Here is a 27,485-nt window from a genome sequence, read left to right as displayed (position 1 = left end):
CGAAACTTCTCGCGTGTGAGACGAGCTGATCATCGCTGCAGGAGGTGGGAGGGTTACTCTGGTAGACAGGGCTGACCTTCGGCAATAAGTTTTATACAAGATGATATTTGCACTTTCTGGAGAGGCGATTTTCTCCACTTCAGTAGCCCGATTTCGTCGATTGCGTGGAGAGGGCTGTAGAATGTGGCGCCTCCTTTCCTGCTCCGTCCATGACAGGCGTGCTGGTCTCTGGAGAGAGAGCACGGTCCATCAGCGCACTCCAATAAAGGCACTGGAATCAGCTGAATCGCATTGACAAAGCTCAGTGCTGGGCCGCTGGGCACTTCTTACCACCGTTTCCGTAGTGTAGTGGTTATCACGTTCGCCTCACACGCGAAAGGTCCCTGGTTCGAAATCGGGCGGAAACAGACTTCTTTTGTCGCCACGCACAAAAGGGGATTGGGGATTCGCCTAGCACTGTGATCGAACAGACCCACTCACCTCTTAGTGTGGCGGGATCTGCACAGTGCATGTCACAGCGCATCCTGCTTTCACTTCAATGCGCGTCCTGATGTACCCCGGTCTTCCGCGTGACAGGTGGGGACAGGTGACAGGTCCGCGTGACAGGTCCTATACTAACGAGGAAGACATCGCTCTCTCCAACCCCCGGTATCGTGTCCCGACCCACCGTGCTGGAAGACGACGTGTGCTGTGATTCCTTTACGGAGCAGAAATGACAACCGAGGAGCCGAGAGATCATTTCAGCATTTCGCGTCTGAACGGAAAACACAAACGACCAACTCGGAATGACTTGCCTTTGACGCTTTTCAAAGTCTTCTTTGTGGACGACGACTGCGCCGCCTAGCAGATACAAATGGGTTGTACAACTTTGAACTAGCAAATGGAAGAGGGCTAAGCCCCCTCTCTTTTAGCCCAGGTTCGATCTGTCTCCCAGAATCACCAGGGCGCACACACACACACCCGTGCCGTTGAAGTGCTCTGCTTCATTTCTAAGGGCAACTCAACATTCACTCCTACCCCGAGTGCAGAAAAGACAGCGTCCGCAGCAACAACAGCTCAGGTCTCTGCACAGGAGCTAAGCTGCCCCCATCTCCCCTGCTCTGCGGCTCCTGCGGAGTGGAGTCCTGCCTGGAGCCGTGTTTGCAGGCGGCAGCTCCCCGCGCTATGTCTGTGCGTCGTGTCCAAGAGCTCCTGGGAGGAAGAGAGAGCCCTCCCACTCGGGGGCTTTTCCACGGTCTGTGTGAGGAGGGGCGGGTGTGTCCAGTAGCTTATCGAGCGGACGCCTGGGGCGGCGGAGAGCTGTGATCGTGCAGACCTTGAGGTGTCACCTCTTTGTCTGCTTTCCCGCCCCCCCTCCTCCCGAGCTCTGCTCCAAAGTAGCCCGGCAACCCCTCACACCTGCACGTGTCACAACCTAAGGTGTGGTCATGAGACACCCATGGGGTGTCGTTCCTTTCTTGCTAATTGTTTCCTACCCGTCACAGGCAGGAGTCCATGCGAGGAAGATGCGCTGGACAGAGCTCAGAGGGCGCACCTGGGTGGCTTTCCTTCTGAGTGACGTTCCTGCAACACTCTCCCGCTCCTCTTGGTGCGCTCATGCCGCAACACAGGAAGGCTGGAGCAGGTGGCTGTGGGCTCTGCGCACCGCCGAAATAGCTCAGTTGGGAGAGCGTTAGACTGAAGATCTAAAGGTCCCTGGTTCGATCCCGGGTTTCGGCATTTTGTTTCATCACGCCCTTTGTTCCTCTCTCCAGCACCCCCTTCCTAAAGTGACGCGTCCCTTTCTCAGCCCGAAACGCAAGCGAGACACCAGCAGCGGTCCCTGCAGGTTTCCGTAGTGTAGCGGCTATCACGTTCGCCTAACATGCGCAAGGTCCCCGGTTCGAGACCGGGTGGAAACAGCCTTGTTTTGCACGCTCCTGTACTTCACAGAGGTCTTGAGCGACCGGTCATTTGTTCCCAATGTGTTTCCGGTGCCTTCATGCACTCTTGTACCAAACGCACGTTCCTTCTGTACGCGGAGCCGATCATTTGCAATTGGGCTGTGCCGACAGACCAGGACGAGCTCTGTCGGCTCAAAAGCAGCGCAGGACCTGCAAGAACAACAGAAAGATTAGCATCCAGCGGGGGCCTCTTAGTGAGCCCAAGATCTCATCAAGAATCGGCTCCAGCAACAGTGCTGGGCGCATTGTTCCATTCTCCGACCACTCTCAGTGTAAACAAGTCCCTCCTGGTCTCTGCTTGAAATGCACTTTCCTTCGTTTGCTTTGGTGTAACTGGCTTCCCCTGCATGGGTGAATGTGAAGAAGATCCTTAGTAAGTCACTGAAGAAAACCGAGAAGAGGTCGGAGTGGCCTCTGTCGTTCATCAACGATCCAGTCAGGCAGTACTCCTCTGTAAAGCGCCGTTCGTTCACATCGATTGGCTTTTTTTTGCCTTCATTCATGCAAGTAGTAAAAGCAGACGCCCCTCTAGGGAGCCTGTCAGTACCCGGAGTTTTCCCCTTCTGTAAGCTCTAAATAGCCTCTCAGCTCTTCTACTGTCAAATCCTCCTCAAGTACTTCCCTATCTTCTTCAGTCAAAATGTTTTCTAGCTTTGAGGTAAAAAAATGAATTTCTTCATCCTTTACCTCTGTAGAGCTGTACAGTCTTGTGTAGAAGTGTCACGCCCTATGCAGCCAGAGGGCGGTCCTTCTCTGTCCTGTCCCTTGTTTCTGGTCTGCTGTCTTTCCTGTCCCTCTCTTTCCCTTTGGCTAAATATTTCCGGGTCTTGCACTCTGTCCTCGCTCAGCACTGACGTTTGGATGTCCTGAGACCCGCCTAGCACCAGGGCGCCCCACATCCGCTCCCTGAGGGCACAGGTTTCTATACGGCATTCCTGAACTATTTGCACTAATGAGCCTGGGCCTTTTTCCCGTCTCGCCGCTACGCATATGGGTCTTTTTCCGCCCTCCTGCTACCTACGGTTAGGCCCCTTGGACGTCCGTGACAAGAAGGCCTCAATGCAGGAGAGGATAGCACTCAGCTCTGTACTCTCTCTTCCCTCCTCATCAACTACACTTTCCATGACAGACTTGGAGCCTACCACTTTCCTGAAAAAGAAGCGAGTACACTTCTCATTTTCTTCCAAGAACTGCACTCAGCTTCTTAACAGCACTCCTCGACTACTTTCTTCCGCTATGCTCCAGACATCCTTTTTTAAAAGGGTGATATCCTCGAGCACATCGAAGCCACTGTGCAGCATCGTGTAGAGACGCTGCAGCTGCCTCTGTTTCCTGGCTAACACTCCTCTCCGTCTGGCAGCCTTCCTTCCCTCAGCCATGAAAAAGACCCTCGTCCTCACCTTCACCTCCTCCCACCATCCTCCTACTGACCCATACAGACACTGCAAGGACAGCCACTGTGATAGTTTCTCCTTGTAGCAGGATACTACCCCGTCATTCTCTAGCAGCTTTGTGTTGAGTTTCCAGAGGCCTGGGCCAAAGAAAGTCCCGCCCTGGAGTTCCACTCTACACCCTAAAGCTTGATGATCTGAGAAGAAGACAGGCTGAAGAGTGACCCCAACAACTTTCACTCTCTCTGAGGCAAAGCAATAGTCAGTTCTGGAGCTGCTATTCCTCCCTGACCATGTATATCCTGCTGTTGTGGGATATATACATCTATATGTGTCTGAGAGTTTAAAGTCTTGAACTAAGTTTTGCAGGGCCAGTGAGCTGGAATCCAATTTTATCGGCCTTTTGGCTAAGATCAAGTTCAAGTGGCATGCCCGCAGTTCCTGTCTTTCCAAAGTTCTAGAAGGCGATCGAAGATCCTGAAGAGTGCTTGAGCTGGTATCGCCCTAGGTTGAGCCTAGGGGGTTAAGGCCAAGCAGCAGCTGAGCTGGGTGGGATCCGGCAGCAACGTTCTCTCTCTCTGCTCTCTCCTCTCCCCTCCCCCTTTCTCTTGCTCCGCCTCCTTGGCCTCTTGGCTGGGAGTAGGTACTCGTGGCCTGCCCGCAGTGCTTGCTTTCTTCCTCGAGACTCGGAAGCGCTATCCGCTTCTTCTCTCTCTCTCTGCCTCCTTGGCCTCTTGGCGGGGAGTAGGTACTCGTGGCCTGCCCGCAGTTCTTAGTTTCTTCCTGGAGACTCGGAAGCATTATCCGCTCCCTCTCTCTCTCTCCTCCTGCGCCTGCACCTAGCTGGGCTTTGCCCACAAGGACAAAGGCCAGGGCTCCCTCGCTGCTCCTTTAGCAGCTAAACCCTCCTCTCCACAGGACCTTGCTCTCTCTCTTTCTCTCCTTTTTTCTTTTTTCTCCTTTCCAGATGGCAGACAAGAAGACACTGATCCGGTTCCACTGGACCAAGAAAACAGAGACGATGCCAACTGCGAAATCCTTTTTCATTACCTTCCTGAGAGGGATCCTGCAGTTGGTGGCCGGAGATCTCTACTGCCTGCAAGACAACAAGGCAGAGAGATACATGGAGACCTACATGGCCACGGACGCCTCATATGAAAAGGCAACGAAAATGATCAGAGAAAAAGGTAAGCACCCCGGTTTCTCTGATTTCAGGCCGGAGCCTATGAGGAAGACAAACCAGAGGACCATCACAGTCCTCACATACAACCCCTATGAACCAATGGAACTGGTAACAGCGTACCTAGGGAGGTATGTAACTGTGGTGGGCAAACCGACGGAGATCAGGGACAGTTGCGGCGTCTGGTATGGCAAACGCCAGTACCGAGTCCTCCTGAAAGAGGACCCAGAGGTCGTCGACGGTTTCCAGCACCCCCCGGCCCGCTTCAACATCGGAGCCGAAAGGGGGTACCTTTACTACCCCAGGATGCCACAAGGAGAACACGTGTGACATCGTCAGATGTCACAACTGTAACAAAGAGGGGCACCTCCTTCACCAATGCAAGGTAAGCAAACCTTCATTTGCGCAGGTGGTGGAAGCCGGCGGGCAGAAACCGGTCTCAAGACAAAGGGAGAGAGGTGAGAACAAAGAACCCGCACCTCCCCCGCAGAGAACCGAAACTGCAGAGGCCACACCCCCAGCTGCACCAGTGCCACAAGATGGCTGCCAGGACGACGGACAAAATGGCCGACCGGAGAAAGGGCCCTAATAACTCCCAGCAAGAAGGGAAAGAGAAAGCGGGAGAAGAGATGCAGGGCGGATCCACCTTCGGAAGGACAAAAGAAAAGAGTGGTAAGGGAGAACCGTTTCCTCGTCCTAGAGGAAACGGAACTTTCTTCCCCCGAGGCCCAGTAACAACCGGAGGAGGCAGCCCAGGAAATGGAAACCCTCCCCCCCAAGGCCCAAAGACGACAGGAAGTGACAGCCCAGGAAACAGAACCCCCCTCCCCCGAGTCCCACGGACAACAGGAGGAGGAAGCCCAGGAAGAGGTAACCCCCTCCCCCGAGGCCCAGGGACAACAGGAAGAGGCAGCCCAGGATGTCGGAACCCCCTCCCCCGAGGCCGAGGAACAACAGGAAGAGGCAGCCCAGGAAGTGGAGCCCCCTTCCCCCGAGGCCCAGGAGCAACTGGAGGTCCCCGAAACTCCTGGAGAAAGGGAAGAAAAAAGCCTTCCCAAAGCGGTGGCGGAGAGTATCCTCGAGGAAGACGAGGATTACTTTGAAGCCGCCCTGGAGCCGGGACTGATGGTAGGGCTGGACCTGTCCAGCATGTTTACCTTTCAGTCCCCAGCGAGACCTGGAGGGAGCCCAGCATATTCCCCCCAGGACCCAGACAAGAGGAGCTACATCTAGGCTAAACAGTGCCCAGATGTAGACTCCCAAGTTTTCCACTGTAAGCACAAAGAGAGGAGGTTCAACTTTCACTTGTTTAATCATGATTGTGAAACTTACCTTTCTAACAACTAACGTGAGAGGGCTAATAGACCCGTTGAAAAGACGGGGAGTCTTTCATGATCTGGCCTCTCAGTTTGTTTCTTACAGGAGGTCCACCTGAAGGATGAAAGCGACAAGCTGACATTCACCAGGGAATGGATGAAGGGAGAATCATGCTGGAGTGTAGGAGGGGTCCACTCTTCCGGAGTGGGAATCCTCCTCGGAAACCCAGAGATGACGCTGGTTTCCTCCTTCCCGGTGGTGCAGGGCCGGATCCTGGTCGCACACATCGACTGGAGGGGGCAGAAGTTGAGAGCAATTAACGTCTATGCTCCAACAGAACCCTCTATCCTGAAGGAAGTGTTTGCTGACCTGGCCAGCTGCTGCACCACCAACAGACAGGTGGTGCTTGGCGGGGACTTCAACGTCGACCGGGAGAAGGGGAGTGACGCTAGCTTGGCAGAGCTGGAATCGCTACTTAAGCAGTTCTCCCTAGTAGACGGCTTCAGACGGTGTCGCCCTAACGACGCCGGAACAACCTGGAAAAACTCCCGGGGAGTGTGCAGCCGCCTGGACTACATCTTCCTGCACACGACCTGCTCCCTGGAGTCGGCGACGGTGTCCCCGGCGTGGTATTCCGACCACGAGCGCTTGACGGTGGTGGCTAACACCAGCCTGCCGGCATTCGGTCGTGGGTACTGGAAGCTGAACCGGGAGATACTGGAGGAAGACGACTTCAGGGCACTGTTCCGGAAAGACTACGCGAGCTGGGGCGATCTGAGAGACAGCTACAGCTCCGTGGTGGAATGGTGGGAGTCAGTGAAAGACAGGACCCGAACCCTGGCGCAGACGTACTGCAGACGGAAGGCGGCCAGGGAGAGGAAGGAAGCTGCACGACTCCAGAGACAACTAGAGGAGGAGTACAGCTCGGCTAACGGGGGAGGAGCCTTCAATTCAGCCCGGGCATGGGACCTGAAGGAGAGGCTCCGCAAACTCAATCAGGTCCGAGGAGCCCAGAAAAAGAGGGTGATCCACGGCCTGAGACGGGGAGATGGAGAGGAAGTGCTGGACGAGAGCGACAAGGTAGAAGCGGCCACAGCTTTCTACACGGAGCTCTTTTCAGAAAAGCAGACGGAGGTGGAGGCAGGCGATGCTTTTCTGGAGGAGCTGAAGGCACGAGTACCTGAGGAGGCGAGGGAGGACTTGGAGGGTCCGATCGCGGCCGAGGAGCTGAAGGCGGCGCTCTTGTCCATGGAGAATGGCAAGGTGCCGGGGCCGGACGGAATCCCCAAGGAATTCTACACCTGCTTCTGGGACACCCTGGCGGCAGATCTGGTGGAAGTGGCGCAGGAGATTTTCCGCTGGGTGAAACTCGGAGACACCATGAGGGAGGGCATCATCTCCCTGCTCTTCAAGAGCCCTTAGCAGAGACGGTGTGACGGGACCCTGGAGATACCGGGAGGCGCGGGGGAAACTCAGAAGATCTCCCAGTACGCCGACGACACGACGCTGTTCCTGAGGTCGGACAGGGGGTTGAGGAGGGCCCTGCAGGTCATGGAGCAATACTCCAGAGCCTCGGGGTCGAAACTCAACCGCCGAAAGAGCAAACTGAAGTTCTTCGGGCCCTGGAAGTACAGGACGACGGCGCCGGAGGGTCTCGTGCTCTGCACGGAGCCCCTCAAAATACTGGGGGTTTCCTTCCAGAGCCAGGACAACGAGACCAACAACTAGACCAAGAGGATCGCCAAGGTGAACGCGAAGCTGGGTCTGTGGAAAACGCGGTCGCTGTCCTACACAGGGAAAGTGATGGTGTTGAAAGCAGACATCCTGCCGGCTTTGGTTTACCTGGCGGTGGTGTACACGCTGCCGGCCAGACTCAGACGAGTGCTGCAAGGGATGAACTTCGGCTTCGTCTGGGGCGGCAAGTATGAGTACATCACGGATGTGTCAGCCGGTCGAGGAAGGGGGTCGAGATGTCCCACATTTCCCCATGAAACTCGACTGCATCTTCTACTGCAACCTCTGTCGGGCGCTGCGGGAGCCCATCAGACCTCAGGAGGAGGACGAAGCGCCTAGTCGCCAAATGGGGTTTCCCCACGGCGAGGGAGCGCTGGAAAGGACTTTGGGCCCTATACAGGGATTAAAGGACAATAGCAAGTGCTAGGTTTGGAGGGACTCTGTTAATTGCGCAAATTCGCCCCCACTTGCAAAGATTGATAACGGACAATCAATCTCCGTTCCGCCCTTGTTTTTTATTACATGGAGTGTTAATATGTGTGAGATGTTCCTTTTGAGATGTTTTTTTTGCGGAATAAAGTATATTTTGTAGAACAAAAAAAATCTTATGACAAGGTTTACAAGTTATCTGTTGAACTACATTCTAATAGGTGTGGTCACATTCCAGGTCATTTGTTTACGTTTTTGTTTCTGGAGCAACTGTTAGATGAAATGTGCTAATATGTAACCTAACTCCAGTGTGAATAACTAGAAGAGGGGAGCAGCTCCATTCCAGACCAAGGGAGCTTTGAGATTGGCTGGGCCAGATCTCTCATTTGCATATCTGATTTGGAAATACAACACTAAACCCCCTTCTTGCATGGATTTAACTTGCACTCAAGAGTCCCCTACTGTGTATTGCTACTTATTTTTTATGATAAGTGGTGATTACCAGTTGACAGGTTTTATTTGTTGAATTATAAATGTTTCTGTATTATCACCCTGAATGGCCTGTACTCACGGTTTGGTAGGGTATGTGTTTTCATTTCTTTGACCAAATGGAATTTTTGCTCTTTTAGTATTTGTCTAGAAGGCTTTCTGAAGTCAGGAAGCCCATTTATTTGGTGAAAAAAGATTCTGTATTAATATTAATATTTCTCATATAACATAAATAGGGTCTTCTATGAATAAAAAGATCTTGCACTTGGACATCTTAATAAAGCTGTGTGCTTCCATACAATCGAGCAGTTTTGATTCCTAATATTTGACCTTAGGTGTGGGAATGGGTCTTTTTTGCCATTTGATTTCCAATTGATCAGCACAGTATAGAAAATAGACCCATAAAGCAACCTCAGCAGTGACAAATGTGCAAAAAGTGATCACTTGTTTTCGCCCGCTTTCAAACTGAAACCCTTTGGTGTGTTAAGAGAATGTGATAACCACTGCACTGCGCAAGGTGGGAATGGGTGACTTGCAGAGAGTGTTGAACTTCAAGAAACGACTTCTCTCAGGAATATATTTCCACATTCTGAAGAGGAGATTTTCTCCATTTCTGTAGTCTGACTTCCTCTTTTGCTAGAGAGCTGTAGAATGTGGAGTCACCTGGGAGCAGTGTGTAGATAACAGGTTTGTTACTGCCGGATGAGCACAGTAAATTAATACAGCAGAATAAACACACTGTGAGTATTTGAAGGGAATTAACAATCTTTTACGTCTCGCCATGTTCAATGCTGCTGTCATTTCTGTAATATTGTGATTATCACGTTCATCACACATGTGCAAGATCCCCTGTTTGAAATTGGGCAGAAACAGGTGTCTTTTTATCTTCTCACATTTTGCACTCCCACCAGTGTTTTATGGATCTTGTTTTGTTTTATTGCAAGAATTCGAATTTCCTGTGTCATTCATGATCACATCAAACAGCCAGCAGATCATGTCACCTTTCACATAGTCATTCTTCTGCTTCCTAAATTTCCTAGAGACAGGTCTTTTCAGCAGAACTGACAAACGTGGCAAAGCAACCTGATAAGACCAGGTCCTAGAAGTCACTACTCAGTCAGTTACTACTGCCAAAATGCAAGCCCTTCCTCCAGCCTGAAGACGTTGATCCTACATTACTCATGAAGAAGATGTATCTACCAAACCTCAGAGAGCTGAGCTGGATCACTACCCTTCTGAATGACATTGCAGTAACACTCTACCACTCCTCTTCGTGCACTCATGCTGGAACTTTGGGAGGCTACTGCAGACAGCAGAGGTTGGATCGTACACAGAGGTTGAAATAGCTCAGCTGAGAAAGCCTTAGACTGATGCTCTAAAGGTCCCTGGTTCAATCTGGGGTTTTGGCATTTTGTTTCGTTGCGCCATTTGTTCCTCTCTGCAATGCCCTGTGTCCAAAGTCACACTTCCCTTTCTCAGCCTGAATCCCAAACTAGAGTCTTTGTGTCCTTGAGTCCCTCTTTTACCGACACTGATGAAGTACAGAAATAACTTAACATGTTTTGCACTCCTTATGGTGTTTTATGGTGGGACCTGTATTTCTCTATGAATTTCCTTAGTGACAGCCCATTTGTTTTCAATATATTTCTGGTGACGTTATTACAGCCGTCTCCCCTGGTGGCTTGTTTTCATATCCCACTTCTGACAATGACTTTTCTTATGTCACTTTGATGGGAGTACAATTGGAAAAAAAACTAAAATGTGTGTAGTTGTTTCCATATCAAACCTGTCTTCCATTTTATACAGTATTCCACAGGAGTGAATCAATTCCTTGTTTAATTTTGCAAATGACCCTACTGTCAAAAAAACAAAATTCCCATGTAGCCAAGGAGTTGTGTTGTTATAACCAATTCATCTCCTTTAAAAAAAATAGATTTCTGTGGAAGAAAGGTGTCTCACACTACAGTTTAAATTGTAAACAGGTCATAGAAAAAGCTCCTTAGCTCCCTGTCGGGAATCAAACCCCACTCTCTTGTATGACAGGCAGGGATTCTCACCATGGTTAAATTGCAACCGTAATAATATTGACAACGTTAATAAATGCATATATAATTGAAATTGAAAACACATCTAACACAGCATCTTTTCTGGTTATATACCACAATGCATTGCTGATATTTGTTGTTTGCCATTTAGGTTAAATACTGTCATGTTTTTCTCAGCAATCATCTTTTGATGCGTAAGTATAAATAATGATAATACTATTTGAATACATACAGGTCTTAATATTATTTTGATTAAAAAAGGACCAGGTTATAGGTTTATTCCATGCTGAAAAAAAGAAGAAAGAGAACACAATGTTTCGGCCGTGGAGCCTTCTTCAGGTGTGAGAGAGACAGGGCAGTAGGCAAAGGTAAAGTAGCGGGAGAACAAAGGTTGGGAGGGAGGAGGAGTGAGAGGCGGGAGCAGGGGACAGAAAGAGAGGCCAATCAAGAGGTGTGAAGTCAGAATGGGTGCAGAGAGGTGTGAAATGAAACTTCCAATGAATGGAGAAAATTTAAAAGAACAGTAGTCTGTCGTTAAGGGAAGGGAGAATGTGTGATCCTAGCTGCAGAATAATTTTAGTTTCGGTGGTCTTTCTGATGTATGAGTTCGGAAAACCGTCTTTGAGAACACAGACGGAGAGATTAGAGTGGTCGTGGCCGTCAGAGGTGAAATGAGAAACAATGGGCTTGGAGAGATCTTTAATCTTCACAGCCCTGACGTGTTCTCTGAAGCGGTCTCCGAGTCTCCTTCCTGTTTCTCCAATGTAGATGGCTGGGCATTTACTGCAAGAGATACAGTAAATAAGGTTGCTGGAGGTACAAGATGCTGTCTGGGTGATCCGTATTTGTCCTGAGGGGCCTTGAATGCGTGTGGTGGTGGCTGTGTACTTGCAAGTGATACAGCGAGCTCTGTTGCAACGGAAAGTGCCTGGTGTGGATGGTTGTTGAGGGCGGTCAAGGGAGCTGTGAACAAGGAGGTTACGCAGATTAGGTGGTCGGCGGATATGAGATGATAGGGCGATCAGAAAAGAGGGCCCCAATGGAGGGATCATTCTGTAGGATGGAAAAGTTGTGGTTAATGGTCCTGGGGATAGGAAGTGTGTTAGGGTGGTAAGGAAGCACGAAAGGAATGCGGTTGTTACGGCGAGAGTTCCTGATCAGGTTGATGGTCCGGGGGGTGTTTTTGGCTCGGGCAAGGGCCCTGTCAATCACACTGCTGGGGTATTCTCTGTTGATGAAAAATGAGTACATTTCGAGGGCTTCGAGTGGACAGTTGGTAGACAAGTGGATGTCTACGGGGGTAGTTGATAGACAAGTGGATGTCTAGAAACGGAAGAGTGGTGGAAGATATGTTAACCGTATATTTGAGGGACGGGTGGAAGTTGGTGAAATGGTGCAGGAAGAACTCAAGCTGATCATTGGAGCATGTGGCGGCACCAACGCAGTCATCAATATATCGTTTATAGAAGTCAGGGACATAGCCAGTGTAGGAAGCGAAGAAGCGTTCTTCTACCCAGCCGACAAAAATGTTGGCATAGCTGGGTCCCATTCTGGTGCCCATGGCAACTCCACTGACCTTTTTGTAATAAAGATTATTGAAAGAGAATGCGTTCAGTGTGAGGACCAATTCTGCAAGGCGTACCAGGGTGCGGGTGGGTGGATCAAGCACTGTGCGTTTGTCCAGCGTGTGCTTGAGGGCTGTAAGGCCATCATTATGGGGAATGACGGTGTACAGAGATGTGATGTCCATGGTAAAAATGTGGCATTTGGTACCCTGAAATTGGAAATCATTGAAAAGTTGGAGCGCGTGGTTGGTGTCTTTGATGTATGAGGGAAGATCTTCAACCAGCGGTCTCATGAGGCTGTCGAGAAAGGCTGAGATGTAAGTAGTTGGACAGTTACATGCTGATACGATGGGCCGTCCAGGGGTGTCCGGTTTGTGGATTTTGGGGAGGAGGTAAAATTGAAATACCTGTGGATGTTCCATGATGAGCCGGTTCGCCTCCTGGGGGAGCTCGTTACCGCTGATAAGAAGGGAAATGGTGGATACCACTTCCTTTTGGTAGTCAGTGGTAGGGTCCTGTTGGAGAGGGAGGTAGGCAGAAGTGTCAGTTAGTGTCAGTTAGTTGTTTAGGCTTCAAAGACATACAGATCCTTATGCCACACCACAACAGCACCTCCTTTGTCCGCTGGTTTGATGACGATATCATCCCTGTTGCGGAGAGACTGGAGCGCCTGATTTTCTCCTTGGGTGAGGTTAGACCTATGTTTACTGGGTATAGAGAGTGCCTTGGGAGCTTGATTAGTGCATTGGTTGATGAAATAATCAACTGGTGGAAAACGGCCAGAGGAGGGAGTCCAACAGCTCTGTTTGGGATTAATGTTGTTAATGACATCAATAACCGGGTTGTTATCAGCTGCCTGTGAAGAGGAATTGTCGGCAAAATGTGCTCTGAGACGGATCCTGCGGTAAAAGCGGTTAAGGTCGACATTGGTCTGGAGGATGTCCAGCTTCCTTGGAACTGGTACAAAACTGAGCCCTTTGCTGAGGAGGGATCGCTCATCCTAATGTCTTTCAGGCAGAGGCGGGGGCATCATTGTTATTTACAACCTTTTTTACAGTCTAAGTCCTATAGCTATAACTCCTCCCTCTTCTTTTGAGTGTCTTGTTTTAAATGTTTCTATCCCCCAATCTACTATTATTGCCACAGTTTACAGACCACCCAAACCCAGTGGAGTCTTCTTAGGTGAGTTTGCTGATTTTCTCTCATTCTTATCCCTTACATTTAAAAGGATCCTTATTCTAGGGGACTTTAATATACACATTGATTCAACTTCCTCCAGTCTGGCTAAAGACTTCCTTTCTCTTTTGGGATGCTTTGACCTTGCTCAGTTTGTTTGTACCCCTACACATAACAAAGGACACACCTTAGATCTAATTATTGCAAATGACTCCTTTGTCTCCCACTGCTCTTCCCTTGATCTAGGCCTCTCTGACCACTTAGCCATTCTCTTCAATCTGGAATTACCTGTTTCTAACACTTCCCCCTCACGCTCTGTAAATTTCCGCAACTGGCGATCAATTGATCAGCCAAGGTTTGCAAATTCTGTTTTGTCCTCCTTATCCTGTTTCTCTTCCTCTGACCCTCTAGAGGACAAAATACAGTTACTTGACAATGCTCTTTTATCTACCCTCGACACCTTTGCTCCTTTAAAAACTCGAACCATCTCCTTCTCTCGCCCTGCCCCCTGGTACAATGACCATCTGCGTTTCATGAAGGCAGCCTCTCGCAAACTTGAGCGTAGGTGGCGTCTTTCCGGCCTAAATGTACATTATCAGGCCTGGAGAGATTACTTATCTGATTATAAGGTTACTATAGAGTCTGCTAGATCCACCTACTTCTCTCACATCATTGAAAATCACCAAAACAATCCCAGACATCTTTTCTCCACCATCAACAGACTGCTCAAGCCAAACTGCCCCACCACATTACCTGCCTCATCACAACTTTGCAACACATTCTTAGATTTCTTTAGTTCTAAGATTGACAACATCCGGCATCACATTCTCTCCACTACGGATATAATTTCCACACCTCCTCCCTCCTCATCCAACTTCTCTGGTTCCCGTCTCTCCAGCTTCTCTCTTCTTGACTCAGCATCCCTAAACAAACTAGTTACGCGCATGAAACCCACCACATCTATTTTAGATCCCATTCCCACCACTTTATTCCAGTCCTGTTTCTCTTCTCTCTGTCCCATTGTCCTCAATATAATACATGAATCCTTGAGCACCGGCATTGTACCAACGGTCCTCAAAACTGCTGCTATTACCCCAGTGCCAAAGAAGCCTAACATGGCTCTCGACAATCTTAACAACTTTCGCCCCATCTCCAACTTACCCTTTCTCTCTAAAATTCTAGAACGTGCTGTCACACTTCAGTTACATAACCACCTCATGACAAACAACCTTTTCGAACCCCTCCAATCTGGCTTCCGTCAACTTCACAGCACAGAAACCGCCCTAGTCAAAGTCACCAACGATCTCCTAATAGCTTCTGATTCTGGTTCTCTTTCCATACTCATCCTTCTTGATCTCAGTGCTGCCTTTGACACTGTTGACCATAACATCTTGCTTTCTCGTCTCGAGACTGTGTTTGGAGTCTCTGACACTGCCCTCAAATGGTTTAAGTCTTACCTCACTGATCGCTGTCACTTTGTCTCTCTCAATGGGTACAGGTCTGAAATTGGTCTTGTCAAGTCTGGTGTCCCTCAGGGCTCAATACTGGGCCCCTTGCTCTTCAGCATTTACATGTTCCCACTTGGTCAGCTTTTAAGATCACATGGCCTCAGCTTTCATTTTTACGCTGACGATACTCAAATATACATCCATACCAAACCCGACACTGATGTGGCTGTCTCTATTCTATCTAATTGCATCTCTGACATAAAAATTTGGATGACTCAAAACTTCCTTCATCTTAACTGTGACAAGACTGAAGTCATGCTTATTGGTACCTCCCATCAACTTCGTAAAGCCAGTCCTGTAACCCTGTCTGTAGATGGCTCTGTACTTGAGCTCCAATCAAAATTGAAAAACCTTGGGGTTATATTCGATTCTGGCTTAACATTCGACCCACATGTACAGCATACTGTCAAAACATCTTTTTTTCACCTTAGAAATATCGCAAGACTACGCCCTATGCTATCATTAACTGTGGCTGAAAAGCTGATCAACATATTTGTATTCTCTCGAATTGACTACTGCAATGCTCTGCTCCCTGGGGTATATAAATCTACTCTGAACAAGCTGCAGTATGTCCAAAATTCAGCAGCCAGAATCCTGACCAGATCTAGTGCAAGTGTTCACATTACTCCTATCCTGGAGTCCTTGCACTGGCTTCCGGTCAAATTCCGCGTAGACTTTAAAATCCTCATGCTCACCTACAAGGCTTTACATGGCTTGGCACCTCAATACCTGTCTGAACTTTTATCGCCCTACTCCCCACCTCGCAACCTCCGCTCTTCAAATTCTGCCCTCCTTACTGTCCCCCAAGCCCGTCTACATTGTATGGGCGACAGGGCCTTCTCCTGCTATGCCCCCAAGCTCTGGAACTCCTTGCCCAAGGATATTAGAGAGTCACCTTCTCTAAACTCCTTCAAATCCAGACTCAAAACCCTCCTTTTCAGAAAAGCCTTTACTTAACTGGTTCCATTCTTCACCCCTCTGCTCTTCTTAATACCATCTTCCACGGTCTCCTCTATTGTTATTGTTGTATTGTTGTAATTATAATTGTGTCCTGTCTTGTGAAATTTTCTTATTTATTGTTGTAGTCTTCTTATTTATTGTTATTGTCATCCTGTAAAGCGCTTTGAGAAGCCACCTTTAAAGGCGCTATATAAAATAAAGTTTATTATTATTATAATGTAATCGCTCATATAATCGCTCATCCTAACATGTAAATCTTTATACATGTTATTATACACATAAAGTAAACTGCATGACTAGAACCAATTCTGTTCTAATCAACCATAAGTAAGAGTAATTATAGTCAACATTTAGTTGACTAGACTAAATCAAAAGTGGGTGACTACAAAGTAACTAATAGACATTTTAGGAACAAGTACAGGTTTGTTCCATGCTGAAAAGAGAAGAAAACGCAAAGTGTCAGCTGAGGAACCTTTAACAGATGTCACATGCTGACGCAGTTACCTACTTCAACTAATAGACATTTCAGTTGACTTGACTAAGACTATGATTAAATCAAAAACTAAAGTGGTGACTAAAGCGGTGTATTTTTAAGTCACCTGACTGGATAAAACCCTTTCCACACTGACTGCAGCTGGAAGGTCCCTCTCTGGTGTGATTAGGTGCAGTGGCTCTGTAGCTAAGGATGTATATCTGTGGGTGGAAAGTTGCTGGTTCAAATCCCACAGCTGGCAGAGAAATCCTATGCTGGTGGGCCCCTGAGCAAGGCCCTTAACCACAACTACACCAGAGATGCTGACCCCTAGCTTCTCTTCCTATCTGTGGGCCTCATAGTGAGAGTGTTGTGAGAAGACAAAATCCTAATGTGAGAAAGTGATCTTATCTTATGCGCTGGTGGTGTCTTAAGGTGATTCAGTCACTAAAACTCTTCCCACGCTGACTGCAACAATTTATTTTCAAAGTTTATTTATCAAATGCACAACAACAGAGCATGCAGCAGTAGTTGCTGGCAATGAAATGTCTTTTCTGCAAGCTCACAAAAATCACAAGAATCACAGAAATCACAAAAACACAAAAATCACAAAATTGAGATTATGAAAATAAGGTTACATAATAACAGATGTAATAGAAATTTAATAAAACTCAATATGAGTAGAGCTGCTATGTGTCCATGGTGTATGCAATATATACAAGTAGTGCAGTTATGCTGAATACAGTGAAAACTGTGTGTCCATGTAGCCATTACAGGTGATTTGCTAAAGGAGCTGGAGGTTGGCTATTTAGCAGTCTGATTGCCTGGAGGTAGAAGCTGTTCCGTAGTCTGTTGGACTTGGACCGAATACTTTGGTACCGTTAACCAGATGGTAGGAGGGAAAATAGTTTGTGACTGCGATGACTGCGGTCCTTGAGAACGGACCTGGCCTTCTTCAGACATCTAGCTGAGTAGATATCCTGGATGTTTTGTAGCTCACAGCCGGTGATGAGCTGTGCTGACTTCACCACCCTCTGCAGTACTTTGCGATCCCGGGCGGAGCAGTTCCCATACCAGGCAGTGATGCAACCAGTCAGGATGCTCTCAATAGTGCACCTGTAGACGTTGGCCTGGATATGTGATGGCATGCCAAACCTCTTTAGCCTACGGAGAAAGAATAGGCGCTGCCGTGCTGTTTTGACCATGGTTTTAGTGTGGTGGGTCCAGGTTAAGTCCTCTGAGATGTTAACTCCCAGGATCTTGAAACTGCTGACCCTCTCCACTGCAGTTCCACTGATGTAGATAGGTGTGTGATCTCCTCCCTAGTGTTTTCTATTGCCTCTCTCCTGTGTGAATGCGCTGATGGGCTCTTAAGTTACTTGAAAGACTAAAACATTTCCCACACTGACTGCAGCTGAACGGTCTCTCTCCTGTGTGAACAAGCTGGTGCCTTTTTAAGTCATGTGATTGACTAAAACTCTTCCCACACTGACTGCAGCTGAATGGTTTCTCTCCTGTGTGAGTGCGCTGGTGGGCTCTTAAGTTACTTGATTTACTAAAACTCTTCCCACACTGACTGCAGCTGAACAGTCTCTCTCCAGTGTGAGTGCGATTGTGGGCTAATAAGGCACTTGAGACTCTAAAACTCTTCCCACACTGACTGCAACTGAATGGTCTCTCTCCTGTGTGAATACGCTGGTGTCTTTTTAAGTAGTGTGACTGACTAAAACGCTTCCCACACTGACAGCAGCTGAATAATTTATCTCCTGTGTGAATGCCCTGGTGGACTATTAAGGTTCTTGACTGACTAAAACTCTTCCCACACTGACTGCAGCTGAATGGTCTCTCTCCTGTGTGAATGCGCTGGTGGACTATTAAGGCACTTGAGTCTCTAAAACTCTTCTCACACTGATTGCAGCTGAATGGTCTCTCTCCTGTGTGAATACCCTGGTGTCTTTTTAAGTTGTGTGACTGACTAAAACTCTTCCCACACTGACGGCAAGTGAAAGATTTCTCTCCTGAGCGAAGGTTTTTTGAAATTCTAGACTGACAAAAAGGCTGCTCATCCCTGTGTTGTAATGGCAGTTTGTCCACTCCATCTGAGCAAGGCTTTGAGTGATTCTTCCTCATTGTCTGATCATGCTGGGGTTTCTTATTCTGCAAATCCTTCATGGAATGATTTTGCTCTCTGTTCTGAAACTGAGATTTGTTTTCTCCATCGTGTCCTTCAGTGTGCAGCTCAGCAGTCTGAATCACCTGGGGCTCCTTCTTCAGCTCTGCGGGGTCAATCAACTGGGGCTCCATGTCCTTATCTGTAAGATTAAACTCACTCAGTTCTTCTTTGAGCTCTTGTACAGAGACACAGTAAAGTTCATTACAACCTTGTGACATATTGTTCGTGTCCTGATTATTAATCTTCTCTGTAAAAGCATCACATACTAAGAGTCCAGGTGTCCCACTCTCAGGCTCCGTCTTCATCATGGGCACAGAGTCCAGATCCTCCACACTCTGTCTGCTCTCTGTGTGCTGCTCACTGAGTGTCTCTTTCCCTTCTGCAGCAGTGATCTCTGTCTCCTGCATCAGACTGGAGCTCCACTCCTCCTCCTCACTGTGCTGCTGTTCAAGAGGAGCCCTTTCCCCAGCATCAGGGAGAACACTGGCCTCTGAGCCTGAAAACACAGGACAAGAAGACAAGACCTTTATTATAATAATAATAATAATAATAATAATAATAATAATAAACTTTATTATACAGATGCAGACATTCAAAATGCACGGTACCGACGGGCACTCATGGTGCATTAGTCGGTAGTGAAAAGATTTAATCATTTAATTTCTTTACTGTGCACATTTTAATCCGCTTAGTATTGAATATTTATAGGAAATTTTACCGCTAAAGGGAAATTTAAGTAGCTGAGCATAAAAAGAAGAGGAGCAGAAGAAGGTATATAGATAGAAGGTCATAAATGATATTAATTTAGGAACATACAGTAGGCTAGTCAAACGTTCTGAGGTCAAATTCTTCCAGGACGACGGCATCGAATATTTTTGGCGCGCCCTCTCTTTAAAGCCCTTGCCAAATATGAAGACAGTACGTACAGTTATAATTCAAACTGAATTAAAAACTACACATCCAAGTTACCATGGTGGTGCATGTGATCATTGCGTTTAACCAATGAAACAGGGTGAAAAATCAGTCACATGAATTTGGGGCTGAGTTTCGAAAGCTTAATCTATCAGCAACAAAGCGAAATCTATACGATAGGCTACCTCAAACTGTCAGTTACATGACTGTGTACATCGCTTAAGCCACTCCTATTTGGCATTTTAGTTATGGAGGCAGGAAGACGCACCCCCTCTCCCCCTCCCTCTGGGTGCCTGACTTGTCGCCATCTTTAACCGTTCCGTTTCCGAATCACAGTAGGTACACGTACAAAAATTAGGTCATCCCAGATACAATACATATAGATTTTTGTGGTAAGAGGGAGCAAAACATCAGTATTTACCGCTAGTAATTAGTGTGAGATTTATAGTTGAAATCTGAGCCTAAATATAAAGTTAAAATCTCGACAAAGCAATGTAGGAAATACGTACACAGAAATACACAGAGAAAATAAATCCTTTCTGATATCTAAAATCAGTTTCGATCAAGGTCTCCAAAACGAACAAGAAAACATTTTCAGAGAGCAATTACGCTGTGTTTATTTAGAATAAGTGATTTATGAGCAATCTAATTTCTTATTCGTTTAAAACAGTGAAATGTCAGCTGCAAAAGATCGCACCAGAGACAGCACTATCTCTGCCACTCACAGATGTTCAGGAAAGGGTGAATCAAGTCATGTCAAGTACAATACTTCGATGATCAATAATAACAGTTGAAGGACAAGAAACAAAAGATAGTGAAAACTGAAGCTTTTTAAGGCTAAAACTAAAATTCGTCCTACAAATTAAGGCAAATATAAATTCAGGACGTTAAAGTGCTAGAGGTGTAAAAAATACAAAAATGCACAAGAGCAAAAAGTTTTAGAAATGGAGCAGGTGTTACTTTGAAATAAGCAAACAGAAAAAAGCCATGACTATACATAGTGCAGAAGAGGGATGCAGGAACACTTGCTTAGATATACAAAAAAATCACAAAAAGTGTATATTACAAAAGAACATGCAAACATGTTCATGAACATGTACGTCCATTTCCCTTTGGGATCAATAAAGTCTTATCCATCTCTACACATGAAACAGAGTGAGGAATCAGAAACTTAGCACGCATAAAAAACAGCAATTCTGTCAGTGAGATCCAAATGAATTAATAGCAAACATGGTTTCATGGAGGGCTTCACAGATAGTTGGGCATTCAGGTAGATTGCCAGGCGAAAGGATCTGTAAATATATTTTGTTAAAGCAAGTCAGTTTTTCGCAACACATAAAATACATTTTTCCAAGAAAGTTTAGCCTGTGTCACTAATGAAACCACTAGATAAAGACAAATATAGAAATCTAAAGATTTTTTTATTCAATGTTGGTAGCAGGATGAACTGTCAGGTTGAGCTAAGTGTATATTTTGTCGCATAGTTGCTGCAAGATATTAACAGTGAAAAAAGGTATTTAAAAATGAGTCATTTCAAGAAGAAAAATTTCAGAATAATTGTAAATCTAACAGGATAGAGAAAGCACAGAAAATAAGCAGTTAGATTGATCAGATTAGAATGAAAAGTCATTTAGCAAAGAGCGAATGAGAAGAGTGACAAAGCAATAAAGCAATACAGTAGATGTAAAAACAGTTATAAGGACCACAGATTACAAAGTAAATACATAAAAGAAAGACAAGCAGTTAGAAGTGCTACCACAATTAGAAAATGAAGCAGATACAGACACTAATTCTTCTGAAAAAGGTTTTGAGGTTAGATTTAAATGCACTCAGGGTAGGTGACTGATATCACTGGGGATACAAATCCAGAGCTCTGGGGTGCAGCTAGAGAAGGTCCTGTCACCCACAGAATGTAGATGTTCTTGAGGACAGCTAGAAGACCAGAGTCAGACGGACAAAGGTGGGGAGTAGACAGATAATAAGCCAGATAGGTACTGAATGAGGATGAGGATTTTGAAGTTGACTCGAAACCTGATAGGAAGCCAGTGCAAGGACAGGCGTAATGCATCCCGATCAGGATTCTCGCTGTCAAATTCTGAACATATTAAAGATGCATATTAAAGTGTGGATTTAATTTCCCCAGTGAACAGGATGTGCATTTATTAATTCTAGAAAGAAATGGCTTTCTTGATTTCTCTAGTTCCTAGTTTCTCTAGTTCCCTTTAAAATAAACTATTATTCCACCATGCAGAGTATTACATGGCCAGTATTTACATATGATATTTGTGATTTAAAGAAATTAACACATGCAGCTTTTGAGGGGTTAAGTGTTGGCTGAGTTATTGCAGGATATAAGACTAGAGATGTTGGTAGGAAAAAGATAATTTGAGGAAAGTTGAGGAATACACTGATAACAAGAACACAACCTGATGGGGTTAGGCATACTTTTGATGAAGATGATGAAGTTAACAGACTGTATGTTTACATAGATACTGAAATGAGGATTGTATTTTAGATTTTGTGTAGTTGCTAGCATTGAACTGTGTGTTGGATGCACATGAATTGAAGGAATGGACAAACATAGCTGATGCGGATCCACAGAGCCAGCATCTTAAGATTTGTTGAAATAACTAACTAGGTATGGCTATTGATGTGCAAGAGAGGTGGAAAGGCTGTTTCCTTAAGCCAGCCCTATAAAATAATTTAGCCTCAGTGAGATGCTGCCATCTCACAGTGGGTTTCTAACACTGTGTATAGTTCCATCCACACAGTGCCTTTACTTCCATCCATTTTCTAATCTCTTTATCCAGTACAGAGGATTTGGAGCCTATCCCAGTAAGCAACGGACACAAGGCAGAATACACCCTGGACATAGCGCAAGTCCATCACAGGACAGACAGACACAAACACACATAACCAGGGCCAGTTTTCCCATAAGCCAATTAACCTACCAGTATGTTTTGGAGTGCGAGAGGGAATCATTAAAATAAATACAGCTTTTTAGTATAGATTACACTTTCCTAAAATGTATTTAAAAAATAAAAATGATTACAATCTAATCTTCCCACGTTTGATCCCAAAATCCCAAGAAAAATAAATCTAAACGGGGAGAAAGCTATGCTGATAGTTTATTAAGATACTTAAAAGACAAAGATAACAATTTATGTTGCATTTGTCTGATTGTATCAAAAAGACATTTAATAAAACTGATCATTCTGGTCCCAAAGTCTGATTGCCTGACACACATTCGAAGAAGTCCTATGTTTTCTAATATACGCACATCCCGGAATTTTGACTTCACTGTGTGATGAAGAAATTTTAAAGACTACGTCTTAGCGTAGATAAAAAAAGCTTGGATTCTCATGTACAGTATCTGATACACATATCTTTTTCTGTTGTCTTTGTTGATCTCTTGAGGATCCTTGTGATATTTTGAGCTCTTGATATAAAAGTGTCGCAGTTTAAATCATTTTCGTTGTTAGAAATTATGAAACGCTCTGTTAAAAGCAAGGGAGTTTTTATGTCTGTTATAGTAAAAGAAAATGCCCGACGAACTAGGGATTTGGCAGTTTTTCAGTGCTTGTACAATCGATGGAAATGTTCAAATAAATGTGCTAAAGAAATAAACCAAAAAAGTCATTTATTCCTTTATCATATTGTCTAGCTAATGTCCCATTCTTGTTAGTTAGATCAACGAAATGCTGTGGTGTTACTTTTTGTCGATGAAAAATTATAAGTATTTTCATTTAAAATGACGGTTACAAATAATGTGGACCAGCGTAATACTTTGAGTTTACAGCTTATCCAAGGTCATTCATTAATACTATTAGTGATATCTTCGGTAAAGGCTTTGATGTATAAAATATTTCTGCATAATTAAAATATTTATGATAAAGGTTGTGTTGTGTACTTTTGCCCAACTGAACAATCTTGCATTCAAAAAATATACTAACTTTTTAATGACTGATGATTAACATGCTGTAATACACAGTTTAAATTTAAAAGCTCAAATGCTGTACATGAGAGTTAACCTTTAATAGCTCCTCCTGGCAGTTTTACAAGGTGATTCCGGATACTTTCCGATATGACGTCATATGACACGTTACACTGCATCATACCGTGTTTTGATGCAACACGCCCACCATGTTGTACCATGGTGTACCTCACGCGTTTTGAATGGCTGCATCTGTATATAAAACCTTCAAAGGTGGCTGTATAGTATGTGAAAGGAAGATGTTTTGACAATATGCTGCACATATGGGTCCAATGTCAGGTCTGAGTTAAATATCTTCGGGTTTTCAATTTAGACTGAAGCTCAAGTACAGAACTATCTACGGATAGGTCTAGAGCATTGGTTTTACAAAGTTTGTGGGTGGTGCCAATAAGCATGACTCTAGTCTTGTCACAGTTAAGATGAAGGAAATTCTGAGTCACATAGGTTTTTTCTGTCGGAGATGCAATTCGATAAAATAGAGAAAGCCACATCAGTGTCAGGTTTGGTATGGACGTCTAGGTGAAAATCATCAGCATAGAAATGACAGTTGAGGCCATGTGACCTTAAAAGCTGACCAAGTGGACACATGTAAATGCTGAAAAGTAAAGGGTCAAGTATTGAACCCTGAGTTTTAACACGAGCTTCGAGTAGTGCTCAAAAGGAAGTAATATCCACACAAAAAGTACTAGCTTAAAATTTAAATTTCAGATAGCAAAGACGTTATTTAGCAGTGAAGAGATAAGGGAGAGACCTGGGAAGTGAGATGATAATATCATTTTTTTGTTTTTGTATTTTTTTGTATTTTGCAAACTATGCAGTCTAGTGTCTTGAAGTTAGCTTTGTGCCCAAATATTTAAAGATGCTGCCTGTTCTTGGTCAGTAAGGTAAAGGGCATGTATTTGGTAAGCTGGCTGTACGCCCAGAATGTGAAAAGAACTAACTGTTGTCTAGTCTGCAACTTAGATATAATTAATCGGCATGTGTTGCTGTCTCATCATTTGTTTAGAATGCGTCATAGTAACTTGTTTGTTTAAAGGTATAAAAGAACATCTTTAGCTACTTATTTTTAAGTCCGGTGGTTGGAAGCCAGACTTCCATATGCATATGAAATAAAGAGACTTCTGCTTCACTGACACCTGAACTTTGTCATTTGTATGACACAACAGTAGTAAGTAAATTAACTTTTCAAAACTCATTTTCAGAACTTGATATACATCACAGATTCAAACACACTTCATCTCTGAACACATAACTTGAAAAAGGATTTAAAATACAGCAGACTCATATTTTACGTTACGTATTTTTACACAAATTCATGTATAGCCAGTCAGCTGTGAAAAAAAAATCAAATACTATAAATAAAGATGTGGGAATCCCCAAAAATTCAAGTCTTAACAGCACGCAGCTGAGCTGCTCTTTGGGAACTAGTCACTAGTTATCATGCAGCATGAACATCAATATAAGTACAAAGAGGGAAAAAAAGCAAGACAAGAAAAGTTAAATTGTATCACTGTTTTTATTGTAATTTACACTATATACATGGACATGCTAGTACAGTGACAGATGAGTTGTTTAAGATAAGATAAGATTACTTTATTAGCCCTATACAATTTCTTGCATTAGGAATTTATCTTTTCACATACACTAGCTTGTTCTCCATGAGACAAGCAGATAGGGAGAGAGGCTTGGGGTCAGAACGCAGGGTCAGCCATTGTATAGCACCTCTGGAGCAGTTAGGGTTAAGGGCCTTACTCAGGGGCCCAATGGAGTAGGATTCCTCTGCCAGCCGCAGGATTTGAACCTGCGACCTTCCAGCCACAGGCGCAGATCCTTAGCCACATAGCCACTGCTCCGCCCCTCCGCTCCATTTAAGGATGGTGTTCTGATTATATGCAATTTTGGATATACAGGCTTTGTCAGGACCGAAACTGCTGTATAAAATGCGAGTCTACTGGAATAATATCACAACAACATTACACATAACGCTGCACACTACATTTAACACTGCACTGACACTGAGAGGTTAATAGAGACACACTGACTGGACACTAAAGTACACTAACATTGCACTGAGAGAGAGAGGGGTTAATACAGACACAATGACTGGACACTGTAGTACAATAACACAGCACTGAGAGAGAGGGGTTAATGCAGACTCACTGACCGACTGGACACTACAGTACATTAAGATTAAGACTGCATTGAGAAGAGGAGGACCGGAGGACTGAAATACTTAAACCGATTAAAATTATTGTTATATACACATTCATCAGTAAATATATAAAAAGCCAATACGACGTAAAATCAATATCTATACGTTTTCTTTCCTAATGACGTTGTATTTATTCACTGATTCAGTGAAACAATTGCTGAATCTGAACGAGGTGTTTATTACCGTAACCAGACAAAACAGTTTAGTTTCCAGTAAAAAATCCCGTTGCTACAACACACAAGTCTTTCCCACTTCACTCTGTATCTCTCCACTATACTCTCACCAGTGAGGAAGTTAAAGACACTGTTTTTAAACTCGCACAGATCCCGACTACATACAAGTCACCACACTGACCTGACAGCTCTAGTTTCGTGTCCATTTCTTCTTTTATTCCTGCAGTCACTTCACAGGGAAGCGTGTATCCAACATGATCTGTCGGTCCCTGATATCCTTCTGCTCCCGACTCCTTCTCCCACAGCTTCAATCTCCACTTCAAGCTCTCGTTTTCCTTCTTCAGTTGCGCCATTTCACTCCCGACACTGTCCTCCACACACTGTGTGATTTTAAACACGGCCCGTCTCACCAGGATCTGGGAGATATTGCGGAGTTTGTCTTGAAACTCGTTCTCGGAGTCAGACATCCTGTTTCCAAAAACTTCTGACACTTCATACACGATCGATTTGAGCAAAACGTGCATGAAAGAGTCAAGCTGGGTTTGCAGATTTAACAAGCACTCCGCCATCCTTCTTCAGAGTCGGTCACAAACAAAGACTGACTTCCGAAGTTTAAACAGAACAACTTATTTTTTATTCTTCACAGATCCTGTTGTCAGGGCTGTGCTCTGTTCAAGCATAAACACAGTCGACAAGACGTTACGTATTCAGAACCTGAAGTTATTTTAAAGAAAAACAACAACTTTCGTTATCTAAAGAAAATTATTCAGTCACCCACACGTAGTTGAAGTACATGCAGGGTCGCGTAGTATAATGACTTCATTCGTTAGCGCGGCCGCAACTTCAAAACAATAGAGAAGCGGAGCTGAGAAAGAGGAGTTTCTTCAGCCGGATATAAACTCTGCACTTCCTAGCCCCACCTAGTCAAGAGGAGTGAATCACCTGCGATTTTTTTGCCCTTCCACAACCATCTTCCCCAACGAAAACTTCTCAAGTGGATTTTTTCAATTGGATTTTTATCTCCCTATGCAGGTTTTTGGTTAAAGAAAAAAAAATGGTGTCGTTCTCTTGCCAACTGGCAGTATTTCTTCTGCACTTATAAGCAAGATTTCTATTTCATATTTCACAAATTGTTAGAAATTCTCGAAAAACAAGTGGTTCCAAGAAAGGAAATAAATACTTGCATTTAACAAAATCAAGCCATATGTGGTCGTCCTTAATGATACATTCTGTATGACAAGACAGGAAGAAAGACACCTCAGGACTTCGGACACAGGATCTCCTGTTTATTGAGAGAAGGTTTAACCATCTGTCAGTTTTCATGTCCAAGGAGCTCAATTTGCATTCCGTGTACAACAGCGTGTCTTCTACACCTGCCACTGAAGCACAGCACAGGCTCAGCATCTTGACATCTCCCAAACAGAGACACACAGAGACCTTTTGGTGGGATTGTGGCTCACAAGGGGAGAAGAGACAATTTCCAGAGCAGGATTTGTTACATTTGAGTATCCTGAACACAAATCAGTGCCCGCTTGTATTTCTGTGTATTTTTTTTTAATTTTACAGAAAGTTTAAACGTGACTTTAAAGGCATTATAATATTCACAACCTTGGCAAAAAATGGTTGTCCATAATTGTTGTTTATGTTTGATTAACAGACAAAATATGACAACCCCTCTACTGAGCATATGCTTTATTTTCCTGATGTACAGTACATTGATTAAACACATACCTTAGATGTATAAATGTGGTCCGTAATTGGTCTAGAATGAAATTTTAATATACGTATATCATTATACGTCAATTACACATC

At 45.0% G+C, this 27,485-nt stretch overlaps 1 protein-coding gene and 2 non-coding genes across 4 annotated transcripts; 2 read left to right on the top strand and 1 right to left on the bottom strand.

Annotated features, from left to right (window-relative positions):
* Positions 1–1,646: 1,646 nt before the first annotated feature.
* Positions 1,647–1,719, top strand: trnaf-gaa (transfer RNA phenylalanine (anticodon GAA)). The gene has a single exon. It is a non-coding gene; the product is annotated as a tRNA-Phe (tRNA).
* A 6,884-nt stretch (positions 1,720–8,603) lies between these two features.
* Positions 8,604–8,661, top strand: LOC148668097 (U7 small nuclear RNA). Its single transcript, XR_015938909.1, has one exon. It is a non-coding gene; the product is annotated as a U7 small nuclear RNA (small nuclear RNA).
* An 8,020-nt stretch (positions 8,662–16,681) lies between these two features.
* Positions 16,682–26,481, bottom strand: LOC148668096 (uncharacterized). Of its 2 annotated transcripts, none has more exons than XM_088632461.1 (2): positions 25,855–26,481; positions 16,682–18,878 (listed from the first exon to the last, which is right to left on the bottom strand). In XM_088632461.1, the coding sequence occupies exons 1-2, from the start codon at positions 26,240–26,242 to the stop codon at positions 17,542–17,544; spliced, it is 1,725 nt and encodes a 574-aa protein (XP_088488587.1). In that variant the 5' UTR covers positions 26,243–26,481; the 3' UTR covers positions 16,682–17,541. The 2 variants fall into 2 exon arrangements, with proteins under 2 accessions (XP_088488587.1, XP_088488588.1); XM_088632462.1 differs by lacking the exon at positions 25,855–26,481 and having other exon boundaries at positions 16,682–18,521; positions 18,649–18,787.
* Positions 26,482–27,485: the final 1,004 nt, after the last annotated feature.

This window comes from Lepisosteus platostomus, chromosome 5, assembly GCF_059453375.1.
Source record: "Lepisosteus platostomus isolate fLepPlt1 chromosome 5, fLepPlt1.hap1, whole genome shotgun sequence".
Taxonomy (NCBI): domain Eukaryota; kingdom Metazoa; phylum Chordata; class Actinopteri; order Semionotiformes; family Lepisosteidae; genus Lepisosteus; species Lepisosteus platostomus.
The sequence above is the reverse complement of the archived record's forward strand: the minus strand, read 5'-3'. Positions and strand labels throughout refer to the sequence as shown.